At 33.7% G+C, this 18988-nt stretch overlaps 1 protein-coding gene across 4 annotated transcripts in view; it reads right to left on the bottom strand.

The window, feature by feature from the left end:
* SCYL2 (SCY1 like pseudokinase 2) overlaps positions 1-18988 on the bottom strand; it is a 57181-nt gene that overhangs the window by 5248 nt on the left and 32945 nt on the right. For all 4 annotated transcript variants that reach the window (XM_031024624.2, XM_081822254.1, XM_081822256.1 and 1 more), the window contains exons 8-15: positions 18587-18712; positions 17477-17653; positions 15381-15503; positions 11802-11915; positions 8381-8513; positions 6488-6606; positions 2575-2675; positions 662-728 (exon numbers count right to left, since the gene is read on the bottom strand). In XM_031024624.2, the coding sequence (XP_030880484.1) occupies positions 662-728; positions 2575-2675; positions 6488-6606; positions 8381-8513; positions 11802-11915; positions 15381-15503; positions 17477-17653; positions 18587-18712 (960 nt within the window). The remainder of the gene's footprint in view (positions 1-661; positions 729-2574; positions 2676-6487; positions 6607-8380; positions 8514-11801; positions 11916-15380; positions 15504-17476; positions 17654-18586; positions 18713-18988) is intronic.

Genomic DNA, 18988 nt, shown 5'->3' with positions numbered 1-18988 from the left:
AAAATGATCTAAATAAACTACCCTGTGACCCAGCAATTGCACTACTAGGTATTTATCCAAAGAATGGAAAAATACTGATTCAAAGGGGTACTTGCACCCCAATGTTTATAGCAGCACTATCAACAATAGCCAAATTATGGAAAGAGCCCAAATGTCCATCAACTGATGAATGGATAAAAAAGAGGTAGTGTATTTATACAATGGAATATTGCTCAGCCATCAAAAAATATGAAATCTTGCCATTTGTGATGATGTGGATGGAACTAGAGTGCATTATGCTAAGTGAAATAAGTCAGAGAAAGACAAATACCATATGCTTTCACTCATACGTGGAATTTAAGAAACAAAACAGATGAATATAGGGGAAGGGAAGGAAAAAATAAAATAAGTAAAAACAGAGGGAGACAAACCATAAGAGACTCTTAACTATAGAGAACAACCTGAGGGTTGCTGCAGGGGGTGGGGGTGGGGTTAAATGGGTGATGGTCATTAAGGAAGGCATTTGATGTAATAAGCACTAGGTATTAATATGCAACTGATGAATCACTGAATTCTACTCCGGAAACCAATGCTACACTATATGCAGAATTTAAAGAAAATTTTGGAAATAAATAAATAAATAAATAAATAAATAAATAAATAAATAATCTAAATATCTTACCTGAGACCCAACGTTTGTAACTTTTGTCTCCTCAGAAGCATTCATTTGATTTCCTATATCCAAAGATCTGGAGGAGAGTTGAATTATGACAAAACAATAGAAAGAAATGCTTATTTTTGAAATACTCATACAAAAACAGTTCATCCCCATGGGGTTTATTAGAATCTAAACAAACTGCAACTTTATTCTTTAAGGACAGTCATAATCTTTTTTATTATTTACTATAATTAATGTCTGCTTGCCCCAGAAAAGTTAACACTGCATATACAAGTCATTTTTTTTTAATTCAGTATTTGAGATTTACTGGAGAATTTACTCAGTGTGTCATAAAACCAGGCAAGCATGATTCTTACTATCAGAGAGCTTATAGCTCACTGAGAGACAAGGTATGATATGAGGAACTTGATGTGATTAAATTCAGAATCTGATTTTCACAATAAATGCTATAATCACTATGATGAGCCAGATCTACGCCTTGAAAAATAGGTAAGATTTAGACAGGAAAAAGAAAAAAGGTTCATTTACACCTGAAGTATAAAATACTAGATATTAAAATTTTCTCTTATAAATTTTTAAAAATTATTTTTCAGGGTTCTTATATTAATAGTCAATCCATCAAACATAAATATATACATCACAGAATATTTACAGCATACAAAGGGCTATTTCATGTCTTTCTACACCTGGTATATTTATTTCCATTAGCCTTCATCTTACACTGGGGCAGAAGCTAAAAAATTTCTATCTGGGAACCTAGTTCATAATTGGTATCAATTTTACTGATTTCTGATGTCTTTTTTTTTTTTTTTTTAGAGAGAGAGGGAGAGGGGAACAGGGAGTGAGAGAGAGGGGAAGAGGGAGTGAGAGAGAGTCTTTGTACTCTCTGTACAAAGACTGTGAGAGAGAGGAGAGGTAGAGGGAAAGGGAGAGTATTTGGTAGGCTCCATACCCAGCCCAGAGCCTGATGTGGGGCCCGATCTCACAACCATGACCTGAGCCAAAATCAAGAGTCAGATGCTTAACCGACTGAGCCACCCAGGCGCCCCTAATTTCTCTTTTTACTGATGTCTTTTGGCTCAGGATTTAATGGGCATCCTAAAATCATGTGTTTTTCTCTGGGAAACAAATATAGTGGAGATTTTATTTTAGTAAACTGGAGTTTAATAAACTCCAGTAATTTTCACTTTTCCCTTCTTCCTTTGAATACTAGTATTTTGCAATTAACTTAGAAAATCCTCCCTAAAAAAAAAAAAAGTGGATTTGTGGTATTAAACATGAAATGAATGCTCTATAAACATTTCTGGAATCAGGGAAAAGAAAAAGGGAGAAATCAAAACACCAGGGTTTCATAGATTTGAAAAATATTTTTAAGTGGTGCTCTTAGCGATCACCCTGAATTTACACCTCTAGTAGCTAATGCTAACAAGAGACTGTCTCAGAAATAGAATTTTCCTTATATATAGAAAATGCTTAGATTATATCATACTATACTTTTGTACTCAGAAATGACATTAGATTTTCTACAACATTCTATTTTCATTCAGTTCAAGTTAACATGTTGGAAAATTTTTAAATGTTTTACATGTGATCAAATTGAAATCTATCAATTTTTCACTATGCTGAACAAACTGACGGTCACCAGAGGGGAGGTGGGTGGAGGGATAGGTAAAAATAGGTGAAGGGGATTAATGATGAACACTGAGCAATGATGTATAGAATTGTTGAATCACTATATTGTACACCTGAAATCAATAAAACACTACACGTTAACTATACTGAAATTAAAATAATAAACTTAAAAAAAAAAAAACAGAAATCCATCAATTTTTCTAGTACTTATTCCAGAAAAGCAATCATGAAGTAACTTTAATCTCACTCCGGGGCCATGTACAATTCATATGCAACCTACTTACTTCTGCTGTTCTTGCATTATATGAAGTTGCTCCAATTTAGTCTTATGTTCAGACTCCAATCTGTTAAGCATTTCTTTTATGACGGAAATGAAAGAATTGAACTGGTACAACAAGAAATTGATACAGTTATAATGTTTCAGGTTAGCAGCAAATGTAATCTAATAAAATAATTCAACAAGTTAATCATAATATTCTCTATTTTTACCGGAATATGACCCACTCATAGTAGTGATGCCACAAGAATAGTATATTTAAACTCAGCATATCAGAGCAAGCTTTTACAGTATTTCTGTATGACGGTGATAAAGTTGATGAGGATTTTAAGTTCCAGAAAATATTTCTCAATTAGTTTTATAGCCTGAGTTCTCTAACAGCTATTATTCAGGAGTCTTATAAATTTACCCCCAGCAGTTATTACATGTTGATTTTCCTAGAATAGTCCAAAACTGACCATCTGAATTTGTACATATCTGGAAACAACCCATTTAATAATGCATAACAAAATCAGTTTATTCAGATTGTTATAAAATGACATGTTTGGCTAAAATAAATCTTTTTTAAAGTTAGTAGGAATATTAAATGTACATAGTTTAACTTCCAAATAATTATAGTTCCTAAAGTATATCTAATACTATGTCATAATGTAGTTTAAGCTTTGGTTAAATGATGGTTCTTAGGGTATCTCAGATCATCGTGAACAATTTATTTAACAATATCATATATTACGGGTGGAATCTAGAAACTGCTTTCTTTCCCTCCCAAATCTTCTATCTTTTTGTACTGGGTGCTTATACAACTCTTCATAGTTGGTTTATTAATATTTCTATTCCATAAATGAGGAAACTATGGCTCAGGGAGAGAGAAAGCAACTTGGTAAGAGATACTAAATAACATATGGCAGCATGAGAATTCATTAAGTCTGTCTCCAGAGCCTGCGCTCATTTCTACTTGACCCTGCTTCTCACCATGCTCAATCATCTGTTGTCTTACCATGAGAGTAACAAAAGGCATTAACTCCTTAGCAGTTTACCTGGATGGACACTCTGATTAGTTTTTTTTTTGATTAGTTTTTTTAACTTTGTAATGAAGTATAACATACTAACAGAAAAGTATACATATACAAGCACACATACCAAAAATTTCAAATTGAATTTAACCTGTAGTCAGATGTAGAAAAAGAACACTGGCAGCACCCCAAAAGCTTCCTTGTGCCCCCTTCTAGCTACTTCCCACCCCCTTATCCTATGAGTAAAAACTAGTCTGACTTCTGGTAGTATAGTTTTGACTGTTTTTGTACTTTATATAAATGGAATCATTCGGCAGATCTTGTGTGTCTGGTTTCACTTGCTCAACATTATGTTTGTGAGATTCATCCATACTGTTGCATGCAGTGGTTCAGAAGAATTAACACAGTGGGCCTAGACTGCTATCTTTGAAAAGGCCTGCTTGCAAGGTTGGCCCTTGGCCGGTGTCCAGGAACTCAGATTTTAGGAGAGTTCCCATCATTAACTGATGATAGTGGCTCACTAAACTGTACAAAGACTGTTTTATGCTAACATCTGCTTTCCTTCTGGAAGTCTGGAATTTGAGTACATGACAGGCAGATGGAGCTACAATACTTCACATACACTGTCACAACTCATTACCAGGGAGAGTACTGACTCTGGTTTCCTCCAGACTTTGCCCTATAAGCCTTCTCCCTCTGCTGATTTTGCTTTATATCCTTTCGCCATAAAAAATCATAGCCATGAATACAACTATATGCTGAGGCCTGTGACTCCTTCAGTGAATCACTGAATCTGGAGGTGGTCTTTGGAACCCTCACCCAACACAAGTTGTGATATGTTTTGATTGCTTAGTATTTCCTGTTTTATAATCAAATGCAAAATAAAAAATGTACTTTCTTAAATCAAGTTATCGTTTTCCGTAATGCAAAATATACTTAGATTATTTTAAATCAGAATATTAAATTAGGAACCCTCTCCATGAAGTGAATAGGAAAGAAGACCACACCCATGTTAACTATTGTAAAATACCAGAAAATATGAATCCAAGTATTTCTATTGATGAAAATAGGCCCCTAAAAAATCAAACCATAAAGCTGAAGAAAACTAACATCACATTTCAAATGAAACTATATATTTATAAGCATTTGGGAATATTTAAAAACATCCTAAATCATAAATTTGAGAACTAAGAACAGAAATGACCAAAAGTTGGACTTAGCTATATCATCATCCTATTTTTCCCCAATATTCACTGTTTCCCTTTTTTCCAATTGTAACTTCAACCCTGCCTCCCAAGATAGGAAAAACTATCAACCAAAAACTGAAATTTAGGGACACAAACTTTCAGAGGCTTACCCTACCACTTCAAATGAAATTTGGGTCTGATTAATTTTATAAATCTCTCTAACTCCAAAACTCTATTCACTCAGCACTCTCCTCTAATGCCAAAAGCTTTCCTGCTTAACTCCCAGCTTTCTGCTTCCTTAATTGCTCTAATTCACTTTCAGTACTTAATTCCCAATCTTGCCTGCCTATCCATTTCTGACACTCCCTGGTAAACAGTAGCCAACCAATCCCAGTCTTTTTTCCATTTTACTCCATTAAACACCAGTTCTAAAGTGAATAATATGACTTGTCATTACTCTAACTCAAATTTTCTCTCAGTTCAATAAATATTTTTGGTTTTAGCACTGCACTAAGTGCTGTGGATATAATAAAGAATAAGATATAATAACCAGCCTTCTGGGAAAGGCAGACACATGACACCTGTGATAACTACAGTGAAAGGGCTATGCAGAGAGATAATTATATAATAATCTTTGAATACATTACCTCTTTCATCAAATGTTTACCACATCTTGAAATTTCAAATACCTAAACCAGTACACCTGAAACTAATATAACACTGTATGTTAACTATACTGGAATTAAAATAAAAAAACACAACAACAAAAAAAGCAAATACCTAAATCAGAGAGCAATTTAAAGTCTACTTATACTAGTCTCAGTTTACCTCTCTCCCATTACTCCCCTACTGTATTTATAAGTATCTCTCAGTCAAACTGGATTATTCATTTCCTATGGCAGATAGACTCTAAATTGGTTCCCAATTATCTCCTCATTCTGCTACTCAGGCCTTTGTGTAACTCCCTATCTTTGAGAGTGGGCAGGAGCTGTGACTTGCTGGTAACCAAAAGAATTCAGCAAAGGTAATGGATGTCATTTCCTTGATTACACTACAGGATGCTGTAACTTCCATCTGTCTAGCAGATTCTCTTTCCCACTTTGATGAAACAAGTTGCCATGTTGGAAGGCCCATGAAGCAAACAACTGACAGTCATCCAGCTAACAGAGAGCTAGGAACTGAGGCCCTCAGTCCAACAACCTAAAAGGAACTGAATCCTGCCAACAACCATGTAAGTAGCTTAGAAGCAGATCCTTCTTTCCCCCAATTGAGACTTCAGATGAGACACCAGCCTTTGACTGTAACATTGTGAAAACTCTGAACAGATAATCCATGCCCTGGCTTGGCTGATCCACAGAAACAATGAAATAACCATCTAGTTTATGGTAATTTGTTATGTAGCAATAAATAACAGATATACACCCCAGACACATTACATTGATTTTTTTCTTTGTTCATGTCAACTTCCCAGCCCCAAATTTGAAGTAGCCCAAAATCCTACATATCTTTCTATGTTCTAGTCATTTACTATCTCCCAATGAGGCCTTCAATAATCCTTCCAACTCACAGACTCCTTACTTTGAATCCACAAACTTTCTTTTTTGAACTCTTTCGCTATTTTTCCTTGTTTTAGCAACACTTAAATGTAATATATTTATATATTTAGTGCCAAGAAGACAGTAAGCTGAATAAACTGAATAAAACACAAAACTGTTCCTACCTGATTGAGATTAAGATTATTTTCAATACTCAGGGGAATCAGATGAGGCAATACTTTTCCAGCCAACTGCTCTTTGGTGATTCCCAACTTCTTATGTGTAAAAGTACATTTGTAAATACCTGATAGAAAAGAATGAGACAAATTGTATAGTTCAATGCCACAAATAGACGTTACTATATCTACGTGAAATCTCTTGATAATTAATATAATTACAAATTTTTCCTTGTCAGCGCCTAGAATGAAGATGTTCTTACATATGGATCAGAATGATTTCAGTTTTATCACCAGTTTAAATACCATGACATATTTATCCTGAATTCTTTTGGCTTAAGAGCACATTTACTGTTAGCATAACATTAAAAGCCTTACCACAATGCAGCAGCAAGGTTACAGAATGACCCTCTATCCTGAAAACATCTGAATATATAGTTCAGACTTCTCAAATTTGAGACATCTATTTCACAAGTGTGTGAGTATAGGTCTTACACCTTTATTCACTTCTTTAATCAGACTTAACATGTTTGAAACTTTAATAATTTAATTCAACTCCACACAATCCTTCCCTAAAGTCTCACCTATTTACTCAAACTTCAAGACCCTGCTCATTACACCTATTCCACAAAGCCTTCATTTGGTAAACTGAGCACATTTGTTTCTCATTCTCTGAATGCTTTTGTTGTGTTTTGTATATAATCCATAGCCTTAGAACACACCATATTCCATCATTTTGCTGTTAATGTACACTTCACTTAAATACTCAAAGAGTAACTTTATTGAACACCTACTAAATGTTTATTCGCTAGGCACTTAATTGCTATGCTCATTACTTTTCCCTTCCCATTTTCTCACTGAATTCTCATACCCATAATGATGCATTTTCATCCTCATTTGTTAGATGAAGCAACTTTTCAAAGTCAGTCCAAGAACTGACACAGCCAGGATTGGAGCTAGGGCTCTTTCCACTATGTCAAACTCCTTCTCAAGAAGACTAATTTTGTTGAGCCCAGAAGTTTCATACCACATCCCATGCCTACAGAGGTCCACAGTAAATTATTTGCTGACCATTCTTACAAATATTTACTGAGAGCTTTTTCTTCAAAATTAACAGACTTTAAAATTAGTAAAAAGTAAACTTGTTAATGTTGTGATTCTACAATTATGTCTGTTTCCATGAGTATAGCAGACCTCAGAATTTCCAGACTGGACTGTCAAAGCTTTAACTAATAATAAACAATTTCAGAGTTTCTTGACAGAGTAATTTATAATTATGCTGATAGAATAGAATGTGCTGTAAGGCTAATATGCTTTATAAGCACATCACTTAATAGTGAAACATACTTGTTAAGATTTGGACATATATAAATTAAAAACCAGCTCTACCACTTATCAGTTGTGTTATCTTGGATAACTTACTTAAATTCTGGGCCTCAATTTCCTTACTGTAAAACAGAAATAACAGTACCTATGTCATTGGAATTTGGAGAGGACAAAATGAGATAATGCAGAAAAAATACTCAGCATAGCCCCTTTTACAAACTGGGTACCACATAACCATCAAGTATTACTATTACGACTGGTATCAGCATTTCAAGTAGCTTTGTTTGCCTCTCTTATTTGGTATCATTTTACAGAGAAAACTACATGTGATCATGATATTTGTGAAGCTAGGATTCCCAAATGTCTAATTCTTTTGTAAATGTCAAGGAAGACTCTACAGTTTTTGCTAAAATTAACACAAAGAAAAGTTTTATCGTGGTATTTATACCACCATTCCTCAATTACTGAATGCTATATACTTGAAAAAAGGATACAAAGGTTTTATAATTTGGAAGATTCATTTGCATGACTATAAAATAATAAAGCTGCATCAAATGACATTAAGTTTTCAGCTACCTAAAATTCCCATGAGGACTGCAGGTTCCTTGGATGGAATCTGTTGCAAGAAGGGCAGGATATCATCAAGTACAAACCACTTATCCAAGTATTCCAAAATCTTTCCTAAGCACACTAATGAATTTACACGAACCTATTAAAAGAGGTAAATTGCATTAGTCATTTAAAGTTTTTGCAATCTAGAACAAAATGTTTAACTACAAATTTAATCTTCATATAGATATGTTAAAATCTCAAGAATAAAAGTAGGTTTAAAAGCTCTCATCCCTTGGGGCGCCTGGGTGGCTCAGTTGGTTAAGCGACTGCCTTCGGCTCAGGTCATGATCCTGGAGTCCCAGGATCGAGTCCCGCATCGGGCTCCCTGCTCAGCAGGGAGTCTGCCTCTCCCTCTGACCCTCCTCCCTCTCATGCTCTCTGTCTCTCATTCTCTCTCTCGCAAATAAAATCTTAAAATAAATAAATAAATAAATAAATAAAATAAAAGCTCTCATCCCTTAATAATATAGGAAATCCACATATTTACTAATTCCCCTGGACTTCTTTCAGAAAGAATTCATGATTGCTTTACCAGGACACTAGTTAGCTAAAGGTAAGGAATGACTTCAATTTTGTATCCTTCTAAATGAAGTGATTAAGATTTGAGAAGCTTTTCTATGTATGTTTACTAACAATATTTCTTTGGGGACATCTGAATTATAAAAGGGACTACATTCTCCTATCAAGTGAGAGGATTTTACTAGGCTTCCAATACTTTTCTCTTACCCAGGCTTAATTCATTCTTAAATTAAATATTTCAACAACATGTAAAAACTATCTATATTTTACCCTACAAAAAGTTTCCTATTTCTAAACATATCTTTAACACAGATACTAAAACCTGATACTTAGGAGAGCTTTTATCAAAATTTTATCTATATTCGCTTGACAATTTTGATAAATATTTCACACCCTATTTTTTTTAGCTTGAATATGTTAAGGTAGCATACATTCAGAAAAAAGGCAAAGCAAAAAAATACAGCACACTGTTAAATACAAAAAACCGGTGGTTGCCAAAGGGGTGGTGGGTAGGGGGCTGGGTGAAATAAAGGGGATTAAGAGTATACTTATCGTGATGAGCACTGAGGAAGGTATAGAATTGTTCAATTATTATATTATACATCTGAAACTAATATAACACCGTACATTAATTATATTTCAATTTTTTAAGAAAGAATACTTTGAGTCAGGATCCTATCAATAGAACTGCAGTTTCAAAAAAAAAAAAACTAAGCAAAGCAGAAATAATTTAGTTGGTTAAAAAAAGCATCATATTTCTACAAGAAAGATGGAAAAAATTCTCTGAAAAATAAGGTATAATTGTTTTCTGAAATTCAAACATAAGGGATATTACAAATTCATAAAGATATCTAATTAATTTGCTCTTAGAATCAGTGCTATAAAAGGAATTGCTACATTTTTTATAAGTGTGTGTATGTGTGTCAAGAGATGCTAGAAATACTAGTTTAATTTTTTTATTTTTAATATAAAATACTAGTCATGTAAGTCATGAAGAAATAGAACTCTTGGAGCATTTTACCTACCTCTATGTAGAATTTATTTTTCTTTATTTTCAGGAAACAGTATTAAAATACAATTCTAACTCACAACTCATGTTTCACTAATTTCCCAGTTAGAATTTTTTAACCTTAGAGGTCCATGTCTATGAATGCAATTCAGAATTCACATTTGCCCCTCTGAAGATAGGAACACTGTACGTGGTATATAAAATGCAAATCCATTCCAGAATTACTGTTCTAAACACATTCATTATAACTCTTTGTAATCATGTCTTTAATGGCTCAGTTGGCATCTTAAAAAGAGATATAAACATCCCCAGGCATTAATACACATCATTTAAGTATCAGTGCTTCCCACCTCACTCTGCATAAATACTTAGAACTGAACTAGAACATGTACTTTGACAAAATGTATGCTAAAATAAATCTATGCTGCCATAAATAGAGTGTGACTTATATGATTTTTATTTTCTTTTTTTCTGAAGATTTTATTTTTTATTTTACTTTAAGTAATCTCTACACCCAAAGTGGGGCTTGAACTTACAACTCCAAGATCAAGAGTCACATGTTCTATGACCAAGCCAGCCAGGCGCCTGCAGATTTTTAAAGGGCATTCTGAAAATGAAATTTTTAGCTGTATACTACCATCTATTTTGAAAATTCAATCATAAAATTTAGAAAATTTCAAAGAAAAGAACTGGATTTCAAATCTTTTTAATATTTATGCAAAGACTCTGAGGGGTACATTAACTTGCCCAGTGGCACAGGACAGTTAGTAGTAGAGTCAGAATACGAACTCGGGTTTCTTGACTTCATTTCATACTTGTTCATTTTGGTAAACAATGATATTTTTTCCTATTTTGGTGTTGTTTTCCATCTCAGAGCCTTTATACCAAAAAAAAAAAAAACAAAAAACATGAACTAAAATGGACTGGATCACTATAAGGTAAAATCATGTCATTTAAATTGCTTTTGCCTTAAGCAAAAGCTTAAGCTACAAATGCTTATATTTATTTAAGTTTACATTTCACCTAATAAAGATGGAAGAGTTCTCCAAAGAACTATATTTACAAAATGCAAACTTAATAACATGACCATTATCAAACATCAATATAAAGAACTGATCAGATGAATGAAGGACATTTTTTCCTCTTTTCTAAAGCTGCTGTTTGAAGAGATTATTCGATGTCACTTCTATAAAGAATTATCTGTGGAATAAATTCTTATGATCTACTGTTGGAGAAAAGGTTGGGAATATATATTTCTCCCAATATGAGATAATGAGAACTGATATTTACTGCTATTTACTAGTTCCTTGACTACCAACTCTAAGTGTTAAAATTCTGTATTCAAAGGAATCAGCTGCCTTTGGCCTAGATTTTTGAGTACAACTATTTCCCCCCACTTGTGTTCTTATTAATGTATTATTTTACTGTACCCTTATTTTTTTTTGAAAGTAGGCAAGTAAGTGGTAGATACAAAAATATAGATGACTAATAGTAAAGGCAGTTTATAAAAGGAAGCTGTTCAAAAAGTTTTTAGGCTTATACACCAAGTTAAACTCTCATGATAATTTTAAAACGACAACAAAATAAATTGTGAATTAAAGCAGGAAAGTATTAAGAAAGAAAAATTACTCCAATTTTCTATTGAAGCACTCAAAGTTAGGGGATGGGAGTAAGTAATACTGCAAAAGTATGTATCAGGGAAAACTACAGCTATTGATCACTTTTATAGCACTATACACAGGTTACCTATAGTCAAGATGAAATATATGAACAAACTATAAAAGGGTTAACAATAAGGAAATAATTTAAAACAATGAGAAGTTAAAGAAAAGCAAAAATTAATATGCAATTACTTACAGCAAGGGAAGACGTTTGTAGACATGCATTTTTAATTCTTGGTATCAAAGCATTTTTCATGGATGGGTAGTCTATAAGATTTGCAAAGGTTGGAATGATGTTTAAACAGAGTTCCTATTAAGAAAATACACTGATTCAATCTTAGGGAAAGATTCTCTTCACCTTTTCTCCCACATATTAAAAAACATTTTGCATTTGCATGGCTAATTTGTCACACAGCTTGAAATAAACTTTTATGTACGTTGTATCATTTGCTCATTTCAACAACTATTTGAAAGAAGAATACTTATCACTAGTTTTCAATTTTACACATGAGGAAACAGACCCAAAAGACCTTCCTCAAAATCATGCAAGGTCATATAACCTAGCATATGGAAACAACATTCCTTGGTCTCATACCTAATTTCTTTCCCTGACAACACAATTCATCATTATTATTTAAGAATGGGAACACCTAAGTTTTGCTATCTTTAACAATGAGGGAAAATCAAGTACAAAGTGACATAAAACTATTCGTCTTAAATAAGGGATTTCTTAGCTGTTACATATATCCTTATGACAGAATATAATACAAGCATTTTCCTTAATATATTTTAAAAGATTGTTTAATAATACCGGGGAGAAAATGCAGTAAGACACTATTATATAATCCCAATTTTTAAAATATGTAGGTACATGTGTCTGTCTATATAGGCTTAGGGAAAAAGACATAAGGATAGATCTGGAAATGTTAATTCTGGGCATCTCTGAGAAAGGATTTTAATTTTCTTTATATTTTTAAGTACTTCCAAATTCTGAAACTTAAGCAAGTATAACTCATAGAAACAGGAAAAAGAGGGGGGTGCCTGGGTGGCTCAGTCGTTAAGCGTCTGCCTTCGGCTCAGGTCATGGTCCCAGTGTCCTGGGATCGAGCCCCACATTGGGCTCCCTGCTCGGCGGGAGGTCTGCTTCTCCCTCTCCCACTCCCCGGGCTTGTGTTCCCTCTCTCGCTGTGTCTCTCTCAAATAAATAAATAAATAATCTTAAAAAAAAAAAAAAAAGAAAGAAACAGGAAAAAGTTATTTAAAACACTGTTTAAAACACAACTAATGCTGGCCATAATGTAAATGACTGTAACTGGGACTCTGAATGAGGCTAACAGAGGAAAAGGGGAGATGACTAAGGAAAAGGGACCTAAATGAGTTAAGGAAAAGAACAAGAAATGGCTTGAGAACTAACTGGCTGAAGAACATATATCTCAGATACCTTATAAGGGCAGAATGATCCTTGTAGCAAAGCATAGAAGGGATTATTGAAGAAAATGGAGGCATAAATATATACCAGGGAAAGAGTTAAACAATATTTGGTATACTTAAAGACATTAATTTGTAGTTAGCAGATAGAAATGAATTAACCACTAAGAATCTGTTATCAAAATAATGGCCACCTATTTTATTTGCTTTATTCCCAGATTTCCAAAAGGCAGATATGAATTATATGTTTATTTCCATTCAGAACTATAAAAAATAAGTGGGTGACATAACTCGGGGATAAGAAGTACACGCTACATTCAAGGGGCCATTTTCCACAGATGGGAGAGAATAGGCAAGGGTGAGCACTTCATGAGACACTGCTCCTATTACCAGAGGGTGCCTCCATAGGAAGATCAGCATTTAATTCAAGAGAGTGAGCAGGTACATGCATTGTGCTGTATAACCTAGCAGCAGGTTACAGAGTAGGTTAAATTATGTCTAAATCATATAGCTAAAGGAGGGGATGAAGAGCTCTTTCCTGAAGAGGAAATACAATTAAGAACCTAAGAACAGGACACTGAAACAAACTTGTTATTAGCTCATTCTCAGGAACTTCTACCTCTTAGTTTATACTTTATAACTGGTCATGGAGATGGGAGAATAAACATAGCTTCTATGTTTAATTTTAAAGGTAAAAATTTTTTAAATTGGTTCACAAACATATTTCTATTCATGCCTCTAAGCATCCTAACTTTAATAAACGATCTACTTTTCCAAGTATTCTTCTAAACTCTTTAGCCTCTTAAATATTTCTAATCAAACTTCACTTTAAAAATACCACTCCAAAATGAATTTCAGAAGTTACCTTCCAGCCTTCTACTTGCATGAAACATGAAAAGATTTTTGTTTCTTGCTCTTGTTCTAGTACTCTCCCAAAGCTCAGATAGTCTTTTAACTTTATCAGACTCTACCAAGCAATGCTGATACTAATTAATTGGACTGGTGACTAATGACTTATGTTGAATGATACAAGAAATGTTGGTTTGTAAAATTCAGCAAAGTTGCACAGGTCAATCTGGATTAAATATTAACTATTTCAATAAATACTTATTGGTTGATACTTATTAGCTAAATGAACCCCCTTAGGAAAAAGACTAAAATGAGCCAAAAAAGTGAGCTTATATATGTGGTATTAGGTTCACATCACTTATTTTTAACTAATCTCTACACCCAACGTGGGGCTCAGACTCACAACCCTGCGATCAAGAGTCACATGCTCTACTGACTGAGCCAGCCAGGCGCCCCCAATATTAGGTTCACATTAGGAAAAAGAAGGTTTTGGTCAATAACTTTTAAAATTAAAATTCTAGGGATGCCTGGGTGGCTCAGTCGGTTAAGCGTTCTGCCTTTGGCTCAGGTCATGATCCCAGGGTCCTGGGATTGAGTTCCGCACCGGGCTCCTTGTTCAGTGGGGAGCCAGCCTCCTTTTCCCTCTGCCTGCCACTCCCCCTGCTTGTGCTCTCTCTCTCTGCCAAATAAATAAATAAAATCTTTTTAAAAAATTAAAATTCTGTTTTTCTTTACTAGAATTTCTATACTGGCAAAGAAACTTTAAATATAAAACCATTAAGCAGTGAGATGATCTTAACATAAGTACTTATTTTCCAAAGTAAAAAATCAATTACACTTTTAACAGTGATCCAAAATTTTTTTCTAGACAGACAGCCCTATAGAACCAAACTTTTAATAGCAAAACTAAAGAACTGAAAGTTTGGCAAAATACACGATGTTTTAACATCACCTTCGTGACACACAAGCATGACTATAAATGCATTAGGAATGGTCACACTAAATTACTGTCTGGCTTTCTATCTATTTGCTATACAAATTAACTTCAGTATAGAAGGAACACTTAGAAGATTGAGTTATCAAGCATGAAAGAAAATTATGAGTATGGAAGTACCTACTTAATGTTTTCATAAGAAAAAGGCACATGTATCTTTGACATTTTCATTCCTATGTTAGTTACTCATTCAGGAAGAAGATATACTGATCCTAACTACTATACCATAAATCAAATCTTCCAGGATAGAACATTTTTCATAAATAAAAGTAATGAGTAATTTTACTTCATCAATACAGGTATTTGTCAATTGATTCTTTAAGTTAGTTGGGATTAGATACATTTTAGTAATAGTATACAAACCAATTCAATGGATTAATATATATCACTATTGAGTTTTTATAGAAAAGATTTTATAACTCAAACCCAAAATGTACTTCTTTTGCTTTAAAAATAAAAATAAATCAAAGACATTATTAAAGAAAAATAAATCAAATATTATACCTGTATCTGAATGGAAGGAGCCTCTAGCGCTCTGTAAACCATTGGTAGGACACTGTTCTTTATCTCATCAGGAGGAGTTTTGGTTAGTAGCAAATCCATTTTTTGCAAGAAAATTAACAAAATCTGTGTAAGAAAGGGGGGAACAATGCATTAAAGTCTAGAATCTTTGTAAGATTTCACATATGACAAAATTTAAAGTATCTTCATAAGAGTAAGTTCTATATTTTGACACTCACCATGTTGCTAGCCTGAAGGCATGGAAGACAAAAACATACAAATCAAGTTTCTTACATTTCCAGAAGCACAATATTTAATATCTGTTCTCAGTTTAAATATTTAAATGAAGACTAATTTCCTAACTCTCACACATCTTCAGTAATGCATCACTCACCCATAACTACCACTATCTGAAATCGACTGAATTGGAGAGAAAGAAAAAAAAAAAAAAAGCCTGAGAACAGCAAAGTCAGATATTCCAAAGCAGTGAATTCACTTGGCTTCTAAGTTTTAGAAGAAAATGTACAGAAATGAAAGGGACTCCATTCCCCTATGATCTTTTGTTATGTTTCTTAAATTCCACATATGAGTGAAACCATATGATAATTGTCTTTCTCTGAATTACTTATTTCACTTAGCATTATACCCTCCAGTTCCATCCACGTCATTGCAAATCTTTTTGATGGCTGAATAGTATTCCACTGTGTGTATATGTGTGTGTGTATATATATATATACACACACACCACATCGTAATCCATTCATCTGTCGATGGACATCTGGGCTCTTTCCATAGTTTGGCTATTGTGGACATTGCTGCTATAAATACTGGGGTGCAGGTACCCCTTCGGATTACTACATTTATATCTTTGGGGTAAATACCCAGTAGTGCAATTGCTGGGTCGTAGAGTAGTTCTATTTTCAAGTTTTTGAGGGACCTCCATACTGTTTTCCAGAGTGGCTGCACCAGCTTGCATTCCCACCAACAGTATACGAGGGTTCCCCTTAGTAAGAAACATTTTCAATTTTCCCAGATCATTTGTTTTCTCACCTAGCTGCCACACATACCTACATTATAAGGAACAAACTGTCCCTTCTATTTATGCAGAATACTTAGTGAACATGTGGCTCCACCATTTTGCCTCCTAACATCTTGAAAATGTTTAGGAAACCCTGTTTCAAAGCCTATAGTTTCCTCACCTACCCTTTCTTAGCCATAGGAACACTTGCCTTATCACCACAGTCTTCCTTTTGTTCCCCTCCTTTCAAAGAAAGGACCACAAATAGCCTGTCATAAAACCATTAAGTTAAGTAGTTGACAGTTTACTAATAAGCTACTGCCATATAGTGGCAGAAACATGTAATAATATTTACTGTGCCTAGAAATTTCATTTAATCTCAACTACCCTTTTTGTTTTAGAAATGAGCAAACAGAGGCTTTAAGACAGTGAAGACTTGTCCAAGTCATACTTCTAGTAAAGATGAAGATCAGATTCAAACCCAGGTGTGTAACCCTATTGCTCTTAAATCCAAGACTACCTAGAATCTGACAAGTAAATATTATAATAGAGTCTACATCAGAAACTAATTACATTTTCAATTACAATACACACATATATTACTTCTGTGATGCTGTAACCATTTCCTCTCTTCTGTTGAAACTATTTATTACCAGTAAAATAAAGAGAAACAACCGGCATAAACTTTCTACAAATTAAAGACCCTAAATAACAAAACAAACAAAAAGCAAATACTTAAAGGTGCAGGAGAAAAAGAAATATTTTTCCCAAACCTATAACTTTTAATAAGGCCAATAAGAATACACAGTATAACACATGCCAAATCTCATTACAATTTATTTTCTGAGATGGCAAGTTATGGAGAGCTACAGACATTTACTTGCAAAGCTTAATTATAATTTTAGGAATGGTTCACTTCAAACATATGCAAAATAGCTTCTAACAGAAAAAAAATTATCTTAAACTTACCTCAATTTTTAAAAAGTCGCATATCCATTCCTTTCGTTTTCAATGATAGTCATCATTGACTAACATCATTAAATAACAGCAGATAAATAGGAAAGAGTATCTATACACATACCTGGATTGGCTCCTGCTGTTTAAAGACAGGGCCAAGTTCAGGTAGAATTAATTTGACATATTCTTCTTTGGTGCATTCTTCAGCAATCAGTAGAACATTGGGCAAAACAAAAGGTACCATATCAGGGTTTACAAATTCTGAAGTCAAACAAGGCAAAATTCTCTGCACAATGACACGCTGAAAGGCAAAAATGTTTTCATAAAACTAAATTTAATTTCAGATCTTTAGTATTAATATTGAAGTTACAGTCTTAAATCTCCAATTTTCTTTGGGGAAGATGACCATATAATTTATGGTTGAAACTGGGACATTGTTGAGAGTAAAATGAGGTACTCCTGCTAACTATGTCAGGACAAAAGAAATAACTTGGGAATGTTAGAGATAAAGGGGGACATATGGTCACCATACCTTTAGGAAACATTGCCTCATTAGTCTTCATTAATATGTTTCTCTTCTTCATTACTTATGAGTCATACCACACAACTTAAACACTGTTCTGTATTGTAAATTGTTATTTCATGCATGTTAACTCTATCTACACATACTCTAAGAGTCTTGAGAGCAAGAACAGTATTTTGTTTCCTTTTTTATCTCCACAGCATCCAAGTAAAGGGCTAGACAAAGAGTGCATAATCAATGAGTATCTGACAGATTAAACACTGGAGATATTTTTGTAACCAAGAATCACCAGTTTTCAACCACTGACTTCCAAGGCATTCACCAACATTTTTTAGACTATATTACCTCATGATTTAATAAGCCAGAGAGGGGAGTTAAAGGAATTGGAGAGGCTAGTATCAATATAGATGTACCCCTTTAACTGCTGGTAAGGCAATGATCTCCACAATGACAGCTTATGGACTTCTCTTCTGACATTTAATGTCCCGGTGCTACCTTTGCATAGGTAATATTCTTCTAATTTTCTTACCTATCTAATTTATTAAATTATTTTTGGACCCTGCAAAAAAGGTTCACTAAACTTTTAGCTTCAGTATGCAGCCTTCTATAGTCATTTATGCACCTAAGACAAAAGTTACATTTATTTCTCTGGAAGAGTTATTATAGTAAATAAAAATCCTGACTATAACAAAAAACTGATCAACAACAAACCTTGGGCAGTTTTGGAAGAACTTTTGGTAATCCTTTGAAAAATTGTGATTTCTGAAGATTATCTCTTTGGAATAAGGTATCAAAATACTGCAGCGTTACTGCACCAACATCATCAAAGAAGGGAATCTAAAAACAGGAAAATAAAATTATTTTGATAGATATTAAAATACTTCTCATACCTGAAACTGCCATAATACAGTGAAAAAATATTCAGAAACATTTAGCAAAATGCTAAAGATCACTTAATAATTCTAATCATAAAAATCAGAGTAAGGAAGTAATAACCAAATTTCTTTGCAAGTTCAAATTTTCAGTGACTACCTGTAAGTTGGCTGGGCAGTAACATTTTCTTTACCTAACTAGTAAATATTGAAAAATTAAGTAAAATATCTTGAAGGCATA

The sequence above is a fragment of the Leptonychotes weddellii genome, chromosome 5 (genome assembly GCF_054177405.1).
Source record: "Leptonychotes weddellii isolate Sample4059 chromosome 5, ASM5417740v2, whole genome shotgun sequence".
Classification (NCBI taxonomy): Eukaryota; Metazoa; Chordata; class Mammalia; order Carnivora; family Phocidae; genus Leptonychotes; species Leptonychotes weddellii.
The sequence above is the reverse complement of the archived record's forward strand: the minus strand, read 5'-3'. Positions and strand labels throughout refer to the sequence as shown.